The 15,590-nt window shown below is 37.4% G+C and overlaps 1 protein-coding gene across 1 annotated transcript in view; it reads left to right on the top strand.

Moving 5' to 3' along the window:
• The window catches only part of ERP44 (endoplasmic reticulum protein 44), a 95,760-nt gene that overhangs the window by 52,105 nt on the left and 28,065 nt on the right, over positions 1-15,590 (top strand). The window contains exons 5-6 of the mRNA XM_019454353.2: positions 11,919-12,103; positions 13,297-13,412. Of these exons, the coding sequence (XP_019309898.1) occupies positions 11,919-12,103; positions 13,297-13,412 (301 nt within the window). The remainder of the gene's footprint in view (positions 1-11,918; positions 12,104-13,296; positions 13,413-15,590) is intronic.

The following is a 15,590-nucleotide window of genomic DNA, read 5'->3' as shown; positions in this document are numbered from 1 at the left end:
TCTGGAGGGTCCATGAAAGGAATCTTTACATCTCTGGTATACAGTATAAGAGAAGTACACTAAGTATACTAAGTATGCTAAGTACAGTATAAGAGAAACCCTGTATAGTAAGTCACCAATAACTATAGAGGGTTTCTCTTATACTGTACTTACGGAATCCACACATCTTTTTGCTACCTGTATTTTGTATTACAAGTTTTTACAAATTTCATTTAAGATTCTAGCCTGTGGAAACAAAGTAGCAGTAATAGTAATAGTGATGATAATAATATAAAATAATAATGATAATAATAATAAATGTAAACTCTATAAACTCCATAAAATAAAACTCTATAATAATAAATGTAAACTCTATAAACTCCATAAAATAAAACTCTATAATAATAAATGTAAACTCTATAAACTCCATAAAATAAAACTATAATAATAAATGTAAACTCTATAAACTCCATAAAATAAAACTCTATAATAAATGTAAACTCTATAATAGCAAGAACCTTGTCTTTTTACCCTTGTGTCCCCAGCACTGGAATGATGCCTAGCACATAGGAGGTGCACGATTATAGTTATTGAATAGATGGATGGATAAATGTAATGAGTAGTAGCCAGCTTTTATGAACTATTAGTTTTGTAGGTATTCCATTAAGTACTTCAAATAAGTTATCTCATTATCTCCCAACAGTACGATTAAGTATTTTCTGCAGTATTTCATCAAATCTAACTTGGCATTGATTACAAGGCACACTTTTATCTGTAACTGAAAAAAAAAAAAACAAAACCCACAGAAAAATTACACAACACAGTGCTTTCCTATCACTTAGAATTTTTTTATGACAAGAGCTATTTTAGACTTAAAGATTTTTTTTGGTCATATCATTAGTGTATGTACCCAAAAAGGAAAATAAATTTGTTCAAGTAATCCTGAAACAATTTCACATTCAGAATCTGACTGTTATACACCACTTTTCAATTCTGAGTCATTGATTTTTGTGTTTTTCCACACAATATTGACTTCTGTGCCATTAAGAGTGTTGGTAATGCTCTTGATTAAAGAGTGTTATCCTGCTTTTTCTAGGATTTTCTTCCAAGCTTCTGATACCCATTCTGGAAGTATTGATGCTGGCACTTAACTCTTTGAATACCTTAGAGGTTTTTGTTTTTGGTTTTTTTTTTTTCCATTGAAACATGTCACTGCTTGTTACGCAACTTTAATCAAAGTCAGCAAGATATAATCAAAATGTTAACAGTGGTTTTCCTCGGTGGTGGTTGGATTACAAATTGTACCTGTTTTATTCTTTGTAATTGTCTTTCTTTTCCAAAATTTCTACACATATACACAGTTCAAACTTGCCTTTGCTTCACCTGTCGTTCATGGTCTCCCTTTGTCTCATCTTCTGCATCCTCCTTGTCTGGGGAGTTTGGAAGTTAAATTCATCACTCTCCCTGGTGGTGCTGCTGCTTTAGATGGAGAAAGTCCCATCAATCTGCCCCTGGTGGGACCAGGATCTCTGCTGACCTCCAGTGGCTGTAGGGTGCATGGCACTCAGCAAGAGCCATTTCATACATTATCTGTTGGAAGGTGCAGAACATTCAGACTCTTGCTAGCTAGCATTTTTAGGAAAGTACTTTGTAACTGACCTTGAACTAAGCAGCACATGTTCCCAAATACCAGAGTTATTCTTACCTGTGTGCCTTCCCATACAATTTGAACTTTCCACAATGGAAATTGGGAAGCGTTTGTTAGACCAATATGTAAATGAGTCATTAAGAATAAGAAAATTATTATAAACAGCAATATTGGAATATTAAAAACATCAGACTTGCTAAGATCAGACTAGATCTTAATTCTCACCACAAAAAAATGATAGTTACGTGAAGTGATAGAGGTGACAATCATACTACAGTATATATATTAATGTATCAGACCACCATGTTGTATGCCTTAAGCTACACAGTGTTATATATCAAATATATTTCCATTAAAAAAGTAAAAGGAAGAAGAAGAAGAAAATATCCACCGAAGAATTCATGTGCACAAAACAGAACTTGGATGCCCAGTGTCAGCCTGAATCCAGAGTAAGCCTGTAGGCTTTGTTTGTAATCTTTCTGTTTAGGGTTTTATTTTGTTGTGGTGTTTCATTCCTGTTGTTTTTCCCTCCATGTGGGCAGGGCATGGTTTGGGAATGGAAAAAATACAGAGGCAGCAGTGGTCCTCCTCCCTGAACCAGAAGAACAGTAAGACCTTCCTGTTGAAGTCATTGCCAGGGGTAATCACAGCAGTGAGACACATTGCTGAGATAAGAGCTGAGGCACTTTTCCCATGTGGAGCCCTGCTGGGCCTGAGTGAGCAAGGTGGTGGGCGGGCAGGCAGGCAGAGCCTTTCAAGGAAAAGTGACCACTGAAGCAAAAATACATGCTAATTTTCTAATCAGCGAGCTGTTAACCTTCTGAAATTTATAATTCCTTTGACATGCATTTTAACATTTGATCCATCCAGTTAATTAAAAAAAACATTTATTATACCCCTTAAATCATTCTTTGTTATATTGTCAAAATGTCACATTATAATTATCTTAAAATCATTTTTGACCAAAGCTTGTAAAAATTCACCTTTATGTCTGAGATTATTGATTAATGTAATTTTAAGGTTTTTGCTCCTTAATAATTAAAAGCCACCTTATTATGCAGCATACCTGCTGCCATGATATTGTTTGAGAATTAAGCAGGCAAGTGTCTGTTCTTCCAGTAGTCTTCAAGTCTTATTCGATCTTTTTCTATCCATAACTAGAATTTTAAGGCAACCTAGAGGTTGTAATGTTGAAGTTTGTAAACAGACTCTTGGTATACCTGCCAGGTCTATTGCAGTAGTTTCCTTACTGGTCTCCCTGATTCTCCCAGATTTACTGCCAGGTGAATATTTTTACAGCCCGCTTCTACTGCTCAGTGGCTGCTTTGTACCTGTCAGGTAACACTCAGACTCCATTAGCCTAGAACTTAAGTCTGTCTGGAGTACACCTATAGCCTTATTTATTTTATTTCTGGTTTTTGCATGTTTGCTATCAGCACACTACTTGCCCATTATGCCCACTAATTTAAGAAAGTTAATGACTCCAGCAGTGCCTCTTGGCCGTTTTTATACTGACCTTTAGGCCACAATAGAAAATGGATGTTTCCAATTAGACTAGTCCCTTTCTTAATAGGTCTATGTCATAAACTTTCTGCCAAATCCTTTGGGGATTAGAAAAATTCCTTGGCTTTCTACTGGCAAATTAGGCACCAGCTAGGTGAGTTTAGCCTTATTAACACTATGTACCTAAATTGGACTTAGTGGGAATATTTTCCCTTTGTGGAGCTTGATATTAATGAATTTAAAAACTTTTAATTATTACTTTGCCAATAGGATGGGCAAAATGTTTTCTGGTTGTTTTCATTTGTAACCTCTTGATTACAGGTGAGCATGTTTTTACATGTTTACTGTGTTTCTTTTATAAATCAACTGATACAGGGGCACCTGGGTAGCACAGTTGGTTTAGCGTCTGACTTTGGCTCAGGTCATGATCTCACAGTCTGTGAGTTCGAGCCCCGCGTTGGGCTCTGTGCTGACAGCGCAGAGCCTGGAGCCTGCTTCAGATTCTGTCTCCCTCTCTCTCTGCCCCGCCCCCTGCTAACGCGCGCGCTCTCTCGCTCTCTCTCTCTCTCTCTCTCAAAAATAAACATTAAAAAAAAATTTTATAAATCAACTGATACCTTTAGCCCAGTTATCTTTCTGGTGGTCCTTTTGTTAATTTTGTTATGTATTCTGAATATTATTGTCTCTAATATATGTCACAGAAATCTTCCAATTTTTCTTAAAAATTCATGGTGTTCTTCATCATCTAGATGCTTTCTAGCCTACGCAGCTTCAAAATCTGCAAATGTCTTGGTTTATGTTTGATGCTGATGCAGGCCCTCTCCACAAATAGACCTTGTTTCCTAAGCACCACAAGGCCATAGGGATGTTACTCTGCTTTTCTGTTCCAGCCTTCAGCTTCCTGTGCCTCCCACGTGCTCAGTAAATATCCTCTGGGGGAAACTTGCTGTGTGTTTCAGGGTCCTTATCATCCACCCTTCCAGCCCAGGTGACTATGAAAAGCTTCACTGAGTTCTCTTGCTGTCTGTGCAGGCATAATCCTTGGCCCTAAATCTGCACCAATTGCAGATTTATTTTTTTTACGTAGTTTATTGTCAACTTGGCTAACATACAGTGTGAAAAGTGTGCTCTTGGTTTTTGGGGTAGATTCCCATGGTTCATCGCTTACATACAACAGCCATTGCTCATCCTAACAGGTGCCCTCCTCAATGCCCATCACCCATTTTCCCCTCTCCCCCGCATCCCCATCCACCCTCAGTTTGTTCTCTGTACTTAAGAGTCTCTTATGGTTTGCCTCTCTCCCTCTCTGTTTGTAACTATTTTTTCCCCTTCTCCTCCCTCATGGTCTTCTGTTAAATTTCTCAAGATCCAAATATGAGTGAAAACATATGATCTGTTTCCTTCTCTGCCTGACTTATTTCACTCAGCATAATAGCTTCCAGTTCCATCCACAGTGCTGCAAATGGCAGATTTAATTTCTAAGAGGAATTGCATAGTAAACGTATAGGAAAGAAAATAGCCAGTGGGTGATTTTTGCTCACTTAGGAATGGTCCCTTCCTTCCTAGAATTTTCATTCATGTAGTCTTCATTGGTTTCATGGTGTCTGATGTCTGTAAAAATGTGATTTTTAAAAAATCTGTTTTTCCCTAGTTGTCACAGCAGGAGCAGTAGATTTCTGCTACCTACTACATCCCACTTGGAAATGGAAATTCTTTAGTAGATTCCCTTTTGAATTTTCTGTGAATCCAATAAGATTGCCTGCAAATAATAACATTTTTATTTCTTTTCCAATATATGTATGCTTTCTTATTAAATGACTGAGAACTCCACTACAGTGTTCTTACAGAAGGGATAGCAGACATCTGTATTTCTTTCTTGATCTCAGCAGGACAGCTTTCAGTATTTTACTGTCAAGATGTTTGGTAGTTGTTTATTTAGATATCCTTTATCAGATTATGGAAGTTCCCTTCTGTTGTTAGTTTGCCAAAAACCTTTAAGTCTGGATGGATGTTGAATTTTATCCAATGTTTCTCTGCTTCTTTTGAGAGGCACAGTAGTCCCCCTTGTCTGTGGTTTTGCTTTCTGTGGTTTCAGTTCACGGTCAAGTATAGTTCCAAAGCTGATGAATTGTCAGAAGGTCAGTAGTAGCCTAACATTACATCACAACACCTACGTCATTCATCTCATTTCATCTCATCACATAGTCATGTTATCTCACATCACCACAAGAAGGGTAAATATAGTACAAGAAGATATTTTGAGAGAGAGAGAGACCACATTCATGTAACTTTTATTACAGTGTATTGTTATAATTGTTCTGTTTTATTATTGTTGTTGTTAATCTCCTTACTGTGCCTAACTCATAAATTAAACTTTATCATAGGTCTGTATGTATAGGAAAAGACCATAGTATATAAAGGGTTCGGTATTACCCATGGTTTCAGGCATCCACTGGGGGCCTGAGAACATATCCCTTGTGGATAAGGGCGTGGGGGGGGGGGCACTTAGTGCAATTTTCCTCTTTTATCCTGTTAATGTCATGAATTACATCAATTGATTTTCAAACATTAAACTGAAGTGCTAGACCAAATCTAGCTTGTGATGTATTATCCTTTGTACACAGTGCCAAATTTAGTTTAATATTTTCAAGTTTTGCATCTGTGTTCTTGAGTAAGACTAACATATACTTTATTTTTCTCATCATTTCCTTGTCAGATTTGGCAGAAGGATTACGCTGACCTCATAAAGTTAGTCAGGAAATGTTCACTCTTTTTGTATTTTCTGGAACATTTTGTATAAACAGCATTATTGGCTGCTTAAATGTTTGGTAAAACTTGATGGTGAAGCTTTCTAGAAATGGAGTTTTCTTTGTGGGAAGGCTTTGGATTGTGGATTCAATTTACCTAATAATTTTAGGACCACTTATGTTTTCTATTTATTCTGGTGTCAGTTTGGTAAGTTGTGCTTTAATGGGAATTTTTTTAATTAAGTTTTTAATTCCAGTATAGTTAATATACAGTGTTATATTCATTTCAGGTGGACAGTAAAGTGATTGAACAACACTATACATTGCTGAGTACTCATGATGATGAGTATGCTCTTAATCTCCATCTGCTATTTCACCCATCTCCACCCGCCTTGTACCCATCGGTTTGTTCTCTGTAGTTAAGAGTCTGTTTCTTGCTTTGTCTCTCTCTCTTTTTTCCCTTTGCTTGTTGGTTTTGTTTCTTAATTTCCACGTATGAGTGAGATCTTAGCTGACTGACTTATTTCACTTGGTATTATACCCTCTGGCTCCATCCGTGTTGTTGCAAATGGCAAGATTTCATTCTTTTTTTAGTGGCTGAATAATATTCCATTGTACATATATACCACATCTTTATCCCTTTGTCAGTGGACACCTGGGCTGATTCCATAATTTGGCTGTTGTAAATAATGCTGCAATAAACATAGGGGTGCATACATCCTTTCAAATTAGTGTTTTTGTATTCTTTGGGTAAATACCCAGTAGTGTGATTACTGGATCATAGAGTAGTTCTGTTGAAAAATTTTTGAGGAACCTCCATATTGTCTTCCACAGTGGCTGCACCAGTTTGCATTCCTGCCAACAGTGCAAGAGGGTTCCCCTTCTTCCACATCCTTGCCAGCACCTGTTGTTTCTTGTGTTGTTGATTTTAGCCATTCTGACAGGTATGGCATGATATCTCATTGTGGTTTTGATTTGCATTTCTCTGATGGTGAGTAGTGTTGAGCAACTTTCCATGTGTCTGTTGGCCATCTGGATGTCTTTGTAGAAATAATGGAAATATTAAAACTTTAAATCTCCAAACTTATTGTCATTATGTTATTGATAATATTCTCTTAATATCCAAGTTAAATATTCCTGCTACATTCCTTAAATTAATTGTTTTCTCTCTCATTTTTTTTTTCTTGATCGGTCTCTCTAGTGGTTTATCAATTTTATTAGTCTTAACAAAAACCAAATTTTGGCTTTTTTGATCTTTTCTATTGTATATTTGTTTTCCACCTCATTAATTTTTTCTTTTATCTTTCTCATTCACTTCTCTATTCCTTGTTTTTAATTTGTTCTCTTTATAAATTTTTAAGATTAATGCTTAGCTCTGTTTTTCAGCCCTTTCCCTCTAACATCCATTTTAATGTCATAAATTTACTCTGTGTATCACTTTGGCTACATGTGGCAAATTCTGATATGTATTTTCATTATCATTCAGTTTCTCTTTGTGGTTTCATTTCTGATCAATGTCTGTATAGTTTTTTAATTGTCATAAGTTGAATCATTTGAAAGTTGTTGAGAATTTTTTCGTGACTCATCATGTTGATTTTTTACATGCTGTGCACACCTGCAAAGAATTTGTATTCCACAGCCTCGGGGCAGTTTGTCCTCTATGTGCCAGTTTAGTCAAGTTTCTTGGTTGCATTGTTCAAATTCTCTTTATTTTTATTTATCAGTTGCTGAGAGAAATGTGTTAAAAATTTGATTATAGATTGATCTTTTTAGTTCTGTAAGTTTTTATTTTATATATTTTTAGGCTGTTACTTGATGTATACAAATCAGAATTGTATCTGCTTGGGGCGCCTGGGTGGCTCAGTCGGTTGAGCGTCCGACTTCAGCTCAGGTCACGATCTCGCGGTCCGTGAGTTCGAGCCCCGCGTCAGGCTCTGGGCTGATGGCTCAGAGCCTGGAGCCTGCTTCGGATTCTGTGTCTCCCTCTCTCTCTGCCCCTCCCCCATTCATGCTCTGTCTCTCTCTGTCTCAAAAATAAATTAAAAAAAAAAAAAAAAGAATTGTATCTGCCTGTGGAATTGAACTTTTTATTATGAAGGGTCCCTCTTGGTCTGTAGCACTGGTTTTTGCCTTAATATCTGCTTATTTACTATTAGTATAGCTATACAAGATTTCTTTTGATCAGTTTTTGCACAGGATATTTTTCCTCAGCCTTTTTCTTTCAAGCTTTGAGCATCCTTATGTTTAGATGTGTATTTTATAACTAGTATATAGTTAGATTTTACTTCTGCACGTTTGTCAAAGATCACTTCTATATGTATATGTAGGTTGATTTGTGGTTTCTATTCCATTGATCTGTTTATCTTTATGCCAGTAACACACTGTCTAGATCCCTGCAGGTTTACAGTAAGTGTTGAAATCCACTGGTTTAAGCTCTCTAGTTTTGTTTATCAGGGATATTGGTAATTTTCTTACAGTGTCTTTGGTTTTAGAAAAAGGGTAATGCTGGTATCATAGAATGAATTGGGAAGTAAACCTTTCCATTCAGTTTTTGGGAAAACTTTGTGCAGAAATGGGATTATTTATTCTTTAAATATTTGGTAGTTTTGGCCAGTTCTCATCATGGCTTTTTGCTGGTAGTTCCAATTCAAATTAAATATTACAGGGCTTTTACTTAATTTTCTTAGTTTTCTCTTTGCATCTTTTTTTTCTCTTATGCTGAAAATCTTGACTCTTAGTGGCATTAGCATAATTGCTCGTGTGCTTTATCTATAATGTGTGTGTTTATTTCAAAATAACAATGCTAGTATTACAATTTTTTAAAACGAATTTTATTTTACTATTAAAAACATTTCCATAGTTCCAAAATCAAAAGTATAAATCCAAGGTATAGCCAGGGAAAACTAAATTCCATCTATGACCTTTTCTTGCTTTTTCTCCCATTGATGGTATTTGGGGGGGGGGGGGGCAAAGATTATATGTACTTGCTTATATCTCATATACTCATATCTCACATACTTGCTTATATATATCTCATATACTTGTTCTTTTTGACTTAACAGTGTATCTGGGAGATTGCTCTTTAGCAATACAGAGCGATGTTTTTTGTTCCTTTATGTAAGATCCTACTACTTCATTGTATGGGTATACCATACCTTATTTAAGTAGTCCTTTATTGATGGATATTTAGGGGAAACAGTAACTTTTATTTTTTATTTTATTTAAAAATATTTTTTTTTAATGTTTATTTATGTTTGAGAAAGAGAGCGAGACCGAGTGCTAGTGGGGGAGCTCAGAGAGAGGGAGACACAGAATCCGAAGCAGGCTCCAGGCTCTGAGCTCTCAGCACAGAGCCCAATGTGGGACTCAAATTCACGGACCGTGAGATCATGACCTGAGCCAAAGTCAGACGCTCAATCGACTGAGCCACCCAGGCGCCCCGAAACAGTAGCTTTTAAAAAGACATTTTCCATATTCCAGAGCAGAGCATTGTGGCATTGGCCAGTAGAACTATTTAACCTAATTTTAACAACATTTTATATTCTCATTTCTGCATCACTGTAAGCATTCATTTTATGATATGCTAGGTTTCACCATATAGTGTGCTAGGGACTGAATGTGTTTTTCATTAGGAAGTTAAAGTTTCTTTTTATTATTTCCCTGGGCTGGTTTTCTTGTAAGTAGGGTAACCCTAAGCCTTTGTGGCCTTTGCCTAATAACAAGCGCCTCTGTTTATCTTAAAAGACTTTCACTTGCTTGTGAAAGCACTCTTACTCTCAATTTGTAGCACCTATTTAAGTAAGTTAATTCCTTGCTCAGGTGATAGAACCCACCATTCTCATGATACCTCAAAGGTGTGTTTTCTCATTATAACCTATCAGGTTGAAAAAGGGCTGGTAGTGGTATATCCACTAGTCTTCCGTTCAAGAAGTACCAGCTTCGAATCCAAACAGATTAGTGTCTATATTAAATATGTGTATATTACGATATCTTACTACTATTTCAGATTTCTGTGATCTGGTGAATAAAATACTCTCCTTGGCCCCATATATAACCAGTCGTTCCCTTTGTTTGCTTGTATTTGTCTTTGTTCAAAGGATTTTAGTAGTAAAGCGTGATATCCTCCTTTGTAAATCCTCCATGGAGTTCACCAGAGTGTTATGTGATCTAACGTAGCCTTCTTTCTTTGAGAACCCATATTCCCTACTTAACCTCTAATACATCATTTTAACTTTCTCTGGTGGTTTATCCTAGAGAAAACAGAACACAACCTTGACTGACCAGGTATTATAAGTACTTTCCCCTCTTCCTGGGCAGTGCAAAACCTTAAAATACTTAGAGTCATTAGCTTCCTTCTCACCTCCTCTATCCCAGCTTATATGTTGCCGGTGTCATCGTGTATTTTAGCTTGTGCCAAACCCCACAAGGCATAACTGTTACTGTTTTGTATAGTCAGTATTCATTTAGATTTTTAAAACCGCTTTATTGAGGTATAATTGACATATCGAAAACTTACATATTTAAAATGTACAAATTGGTAAGTTTGAGCCGTGTATATGCCCATGAAACGGTCAGCACACATGTGTATGTGCATACGCTCTAGTACACTTGTTCCTACCATAGCACCTCTTAGAAAATGAAGGGGGTCGGCACAGCCGTGTTGCAGTTCTGTTGGGTTTTATAGTCACTAGAATGGGAGGCGGGGTAAGAGAATTTCCATGGTTTGTTGTGCCACCATTTTAGGATTCTCTCATTTTATGTATTTATTTTAAGTTTATTTATTTTGGGAGAGAGAGAGCACACGTGACTCTGAGTGGGGGAGGGGCAGAGAGAGTGGGAGAGAGAATCCCAAGCAGGTTCCACGCTGTCAGCTGGGAGCCAGATGTGGCGCTCAATCCCACAAACTGTGAGATCATGACCTCAGCTGACATCAGGAGTTGGGCACTTAACTGACTGAGCCACCCAGGTGCCCCTGCCTTCAGGCTTTCCATTAAAAACTCAGTTAATTAAAAAAAAAAAAAAAAAAAGTCACCTGTTTTAGGCCACTTCACTGCCCTCTCAGGTCCCCTTCATTTAAAAAATTCAGTGCATCTTTTATCATTTTCACATATGTGAGTAGTATGGTATTTGAGCTTCTCTAGTGCCTAGAAGATACTGATTTCTTGTATTTGCCACCTCTTGGAAATAACAGCAGAAATACTTTTTTTTACATTCTGATTTGGTCTATATCTTAGTAATTGTGATTTCTGCAAATGAGATCAGTATACCTTTTGATGTAGATTCTTATTTTGAGACTTATAAACACTCATAATTTTAAGGATTTGTGTGTGTGTGTGTGTGTGTGTGTGTGTGTGTGCTTTTTAAAATCTCCACTGCCTAGGAATATACCCATAGGTCATAATAAAGGGACTTTTCTTTTAGTGTATACTGTTGACTTTGGGGTTTGATTGCGTTAGCTAACACAAAATTTGTGGATTTGGGATTATGAATAATTCTTCTAGCAAAGAATCTAATATTTTCAGCTTTGAAAGTAGTTTAAATTTAAATTTAGTTTTCTTTTATTAAATGCTGTAAGAGATTCTCACATGTACAAAGTAAGGTGAGTAACTATTTTCAAAATCGGAATTTTGCACATTCTGATTACTTTCTGGAATCTATAATGTTTACTAACACTAAGAGTTTACTGTGTCATGCATTTGTATTATTTCATTTAATCCTTAAAACCACCCTATGTGGTAGAAATTTTTATCCTTACGTAACAGATGAGAAACTAAGGCATGGAGAGTTGATACAACTTACAAATTCATACAACCAATAAATAGCAGATTTGGGATTTAAACCAGGCAATATATGTCCAGAGCCTGGCTCTTAATCAATATAAATTTGCCATGATTAATTTTTTTCTCTAACACTGAAAAATAATTATATGAACCAAAATATTCTCACTAAATAATTTTAAGGTTTTTGACTGTTGGGCTAATGCGCTTACCCAGACCAAGTACGAAGGTGAAGTTAATTTTTTTTTTTTTCCATTCTTTTAGCTGATATAGCCCAGAGATACAGGATAAGCAAATACCCAACTCTCAAATTATTTCGTAATGGGATGATGATGAAGAGAGAATACAGGGGTCAGCGATCAGTGAAAGCACTTGCAGATTACATCAGGCAACAAAAAAGCGACCCCGTTCAAGAACTTCATGACTTAGCAGAAATCACCACTCTTGATGTAAGTTGTTAACTTTTACTGGATCAAATGAACATTGCCTGTTTAGTTGATGTAAACAGATTCTTATGCAATCAAAGAATCTGAACATTTTCTTATATTTTATTGCAGTGAATTTGACATATACATATTTAGCGAGTTGAATTTTCCTTGAATCAATTCTAGAGGGAAATGCTAATGTTTTACTGATATAGCATCCAGTAGAGCTGTACTAATTTAAATTAATTGAGGGCAAAGAGTAGCCTGGGTTATGAAACCTAGAAGTTAACCTCAGGTATACGGGTATATGCAACCAGAGTTTCCAGATTTTCCTTAGTGGAGACCCTCAGGCTATCTGCTCTAATTACTTCTGTGTCGGTTCTTTGTATAACTTAGTGTCATCTAAAATAGCCTTCCCTTAATAAAAACCCTTTCCATTATATACTAAGAAGTGTTAAAAAAAAAAAAAATGAGTTGGGGCTTTAGGCTGTGAGGGTCGGGTTTGAGATTTGACTTTTACGTGCTGGTGAGCTAGGCAGTTAGTTACCCTTTCATGGATGCTTTCAGAAAACACAAGGCCCCTGCTTCAGAGACAAAGGACATTATTGCTCACATCCCAGCAAACAATGGGACCAGGTTTGCATTTGTGTCCTTTCCCTCCAAGTCCTGTGGAGGGGACAGGGAGGGTCCAGACCGGTGCCTGCACATGCTGTGGATTCTGTTGCAGGAGAACTCCTGTTTCAGAGCCAGCAGTAAGCCTGCTGCTTGTCCCCAAGGGAGACATTACCTCACACTACCGTGTTGCTTGTTGCAAATGCAAGCCTGAGAAATGGCCTGGATAAAGTGTGGACAGGATCTTGCACGTGGCTGTGCCTAAATGTGTAGGAATATGACAGACCCATGAAGAAGACTCTACCAACTGTAATATGTTGTGAACCGGTGTCCTATTTTAAGAATAGTCACCCTGTTTAGGAATAGATTATCACTGATTAGTTAAAATGAACTGCTAGAAGGAAATGTTTACGATTACATTAGATGGCAGTTAAGATCGTTTTCAACCTTCAGGTCATCGTCAGCAGTTTTGGACTAGGTGTTAAAATCAAAATATGCATTTATAGTCCTACTCCGTTTATACGTAATTGAACAACAGTGGGGTGAATGAAATAATATGTTTATAGCACTATATATGTTTGCAAAATAATCACTTTATTTTACAGCGCAGCAAAAGAAATATCATTGGCTATTTTGAGCAAAAGGATTCAGAAAACTATAGAGTTTTTGAAAGAGTAGCAAATATTTTGCACGACGATTGTGCCTTTCTTTCTGCATTTGGGTAAGTATCTTAATGGAGAGTGTGTCAGTGGGTCAGCTTGGCTGCCATGTTGGATTCTTGTTGTGTGTGGTCATTTTCTGAAGATGAACTCTCCGGAGATGATCTCAGTTCCCATAAAGTCACCAACCAGTTTTCCTTACACCTGTCTGACCTCTTTAAGAGTTCTGTTTATTCTTTTTTCTGTACCATCTTCTGCTCCAGAATATGGGTGAGCAGAAAAGAATGGACAAGTTAACAACTACCTCTCGTGCTCATTTACTAACACAAAACGCTAACTTGTGGGGTTTCCAAACTGAAACAACTCCCAGTCTTTCTCATTAAGAAGACTGGGTTTCGTTGTCTTGGTTAATCTCAGGTTCTCCACCACCTTTTCTTCTCCCTTCCCTGTCCCAGAGGAAGAGTCCTCCTTCCCAAGGTTAACTTCTTTACTTGTGTCTTTGTAACCATCCCTTCAGGAACCTCTGTGGCTTTCATCCATCAGTTGTCCTTGCTTTTTCATGTTTTCACCCTGACCCTTTTCATGAACTGCTTTCTTTTTCCAAAAAACATGATTCTCTCTTTCCAGACCTTGAGCTATAATCCTGTCTCTTTCTTTTCATTCCCAAATGTTTTCAAAGACTAGTTTATGTTAGGCTACCTTGAATTTCTTAAACTCTAACCAGTGAAAAATCCTTACTCTTTTGGAAGCCGACTTTACCTTCATTACTCTCGTGAAACTTCACTCCACACAGTCACAAAATGCTTCTTAATTCCTAAGTCCAGTGGGCTTTTTTTTCAATCTTTAATCCTCTTCAGTTTCTCTGAAGGATGTGACACTCAACTACCCTGTTTTTTTCCTGCTATGTCTGCACTGTGTTACCTTGAATCCCCCTGGTTTGCTCCTTATCATTCTGATTTCTCTGACTTTCCTATTTTTTTTTTTCTTTCTCTCTCAATGGAATCATTCAGTAGTTCTTCCCCTTTCTTTTCATTGGGGGTGTTCTCCACCATACTTTGACTTTTTGGAGTACTATTTCTCTTTTCCTTGGCCAATAACTGTTAGACTTAATTTTGGTGCCTATCTTGAGTAGAGCCCAGGTTTCTGGCACAGTGTGTCCTTTCCATTTTGTGACCTTCATCCTTGTTTTAATGCTTCTGTAGATTTTGTGTGTGTGTTTTGCTGTAAACACTATCAGTGATTTTTGGAGATCAACGTAGGAGTAAATAACAAAGGAACTCCTCCCTGCCTTGCTTTTCGCATGACTGCTTTCCAGCTGTACGGGCTGCTTGCTTGCGTCCTCACACACTGTGGGCACACTGAAGGCAGCAGAGCCCTCGCCCTTCCTGTTCTCCTAGACACCAGCTCCCCAGAGCTTTCCTGACAACTTTATATAAAAGAACACTGCCAGGAAGCCTGGGTGGCTCAGTTGGCTAAGCATCCAACTCTTGATTTTGGCTCAGGTCACCATCTCACGGTTCGTGGGTTCGAGCCCCTTGGAGGGCTCTACACTGACCATGCAGAGCCTGCTTGGGATTCTCTCTCTCTCTCTCTCTCTCTCTCTCTCTCTACCTCTCTACCTCTCTACCTCTCTACCTCTCTACCTCTCTACCTCTCTATCTCTCTATCTCTCTATCTCTCTATCTCTTTCTCTCTCTGCCGTTACCTGCTTGGGTGTGCTCGCTCGCTCTCTCAAAATAAATAAACATTAAAAAATAAAATAACACTGCTGTCATCCAGCTTATTAGCCTTTATCCACCTAGTTTTCTTCAGAGCACTTTTTTTTTTTTTTTTTTTTTGGTTTCAATCACCCAAAATAAATATATCTATTTGCTTGTCTCTCTTTCTACCAAAACGTAAGCTTCGCAAGAGCACAGGCACTGTCAGTTTTGTTCACTTCTGTGTACCCAGTGCCAAGACCATATCTGATACAAAGGAAGCACATAGTGAATAGGGAATGAATGAATGAATGAACGAACGAATGAGTGAGTGAAGTGTGTTCTTCCTTTTTGTTCCATTGGTATCAGTCTCAGCTAGCATCCCTTGCACCTGTCTCCTGTACTACTCTAGTTAGAAAATGGAGATAAATCTGTTCAAGTAATCCAAATATAATTTAGAAAAAAAGTTACCCATTTGACTTGGAATTTGTTATAGAATTCAATCACCAAATATTGATGGACACATTTTTTGTGCCAGAGTAT

The sequence above is a fragment of the Panthera pardus genome, unplaced genomic scaffold, assembly GCF_024362965.1.
Source record: "Panthera pardus isolate Hobbes unplaced genomic scaffold, ASM2436296v1 HiC_scaffold_20, whole genome shotgun sequence".
Lineage (NCBI taxonomy): Eukaryota > Metazoa > Chordata > Mammalia > Carnivora > Felidae > Panthera > Panthera pardus.
The sequence above is the reverse complement of the archived record's forward strand: the minus strand, read 5'-3'. Positions and strand labels throughout refer to the sequence as shown.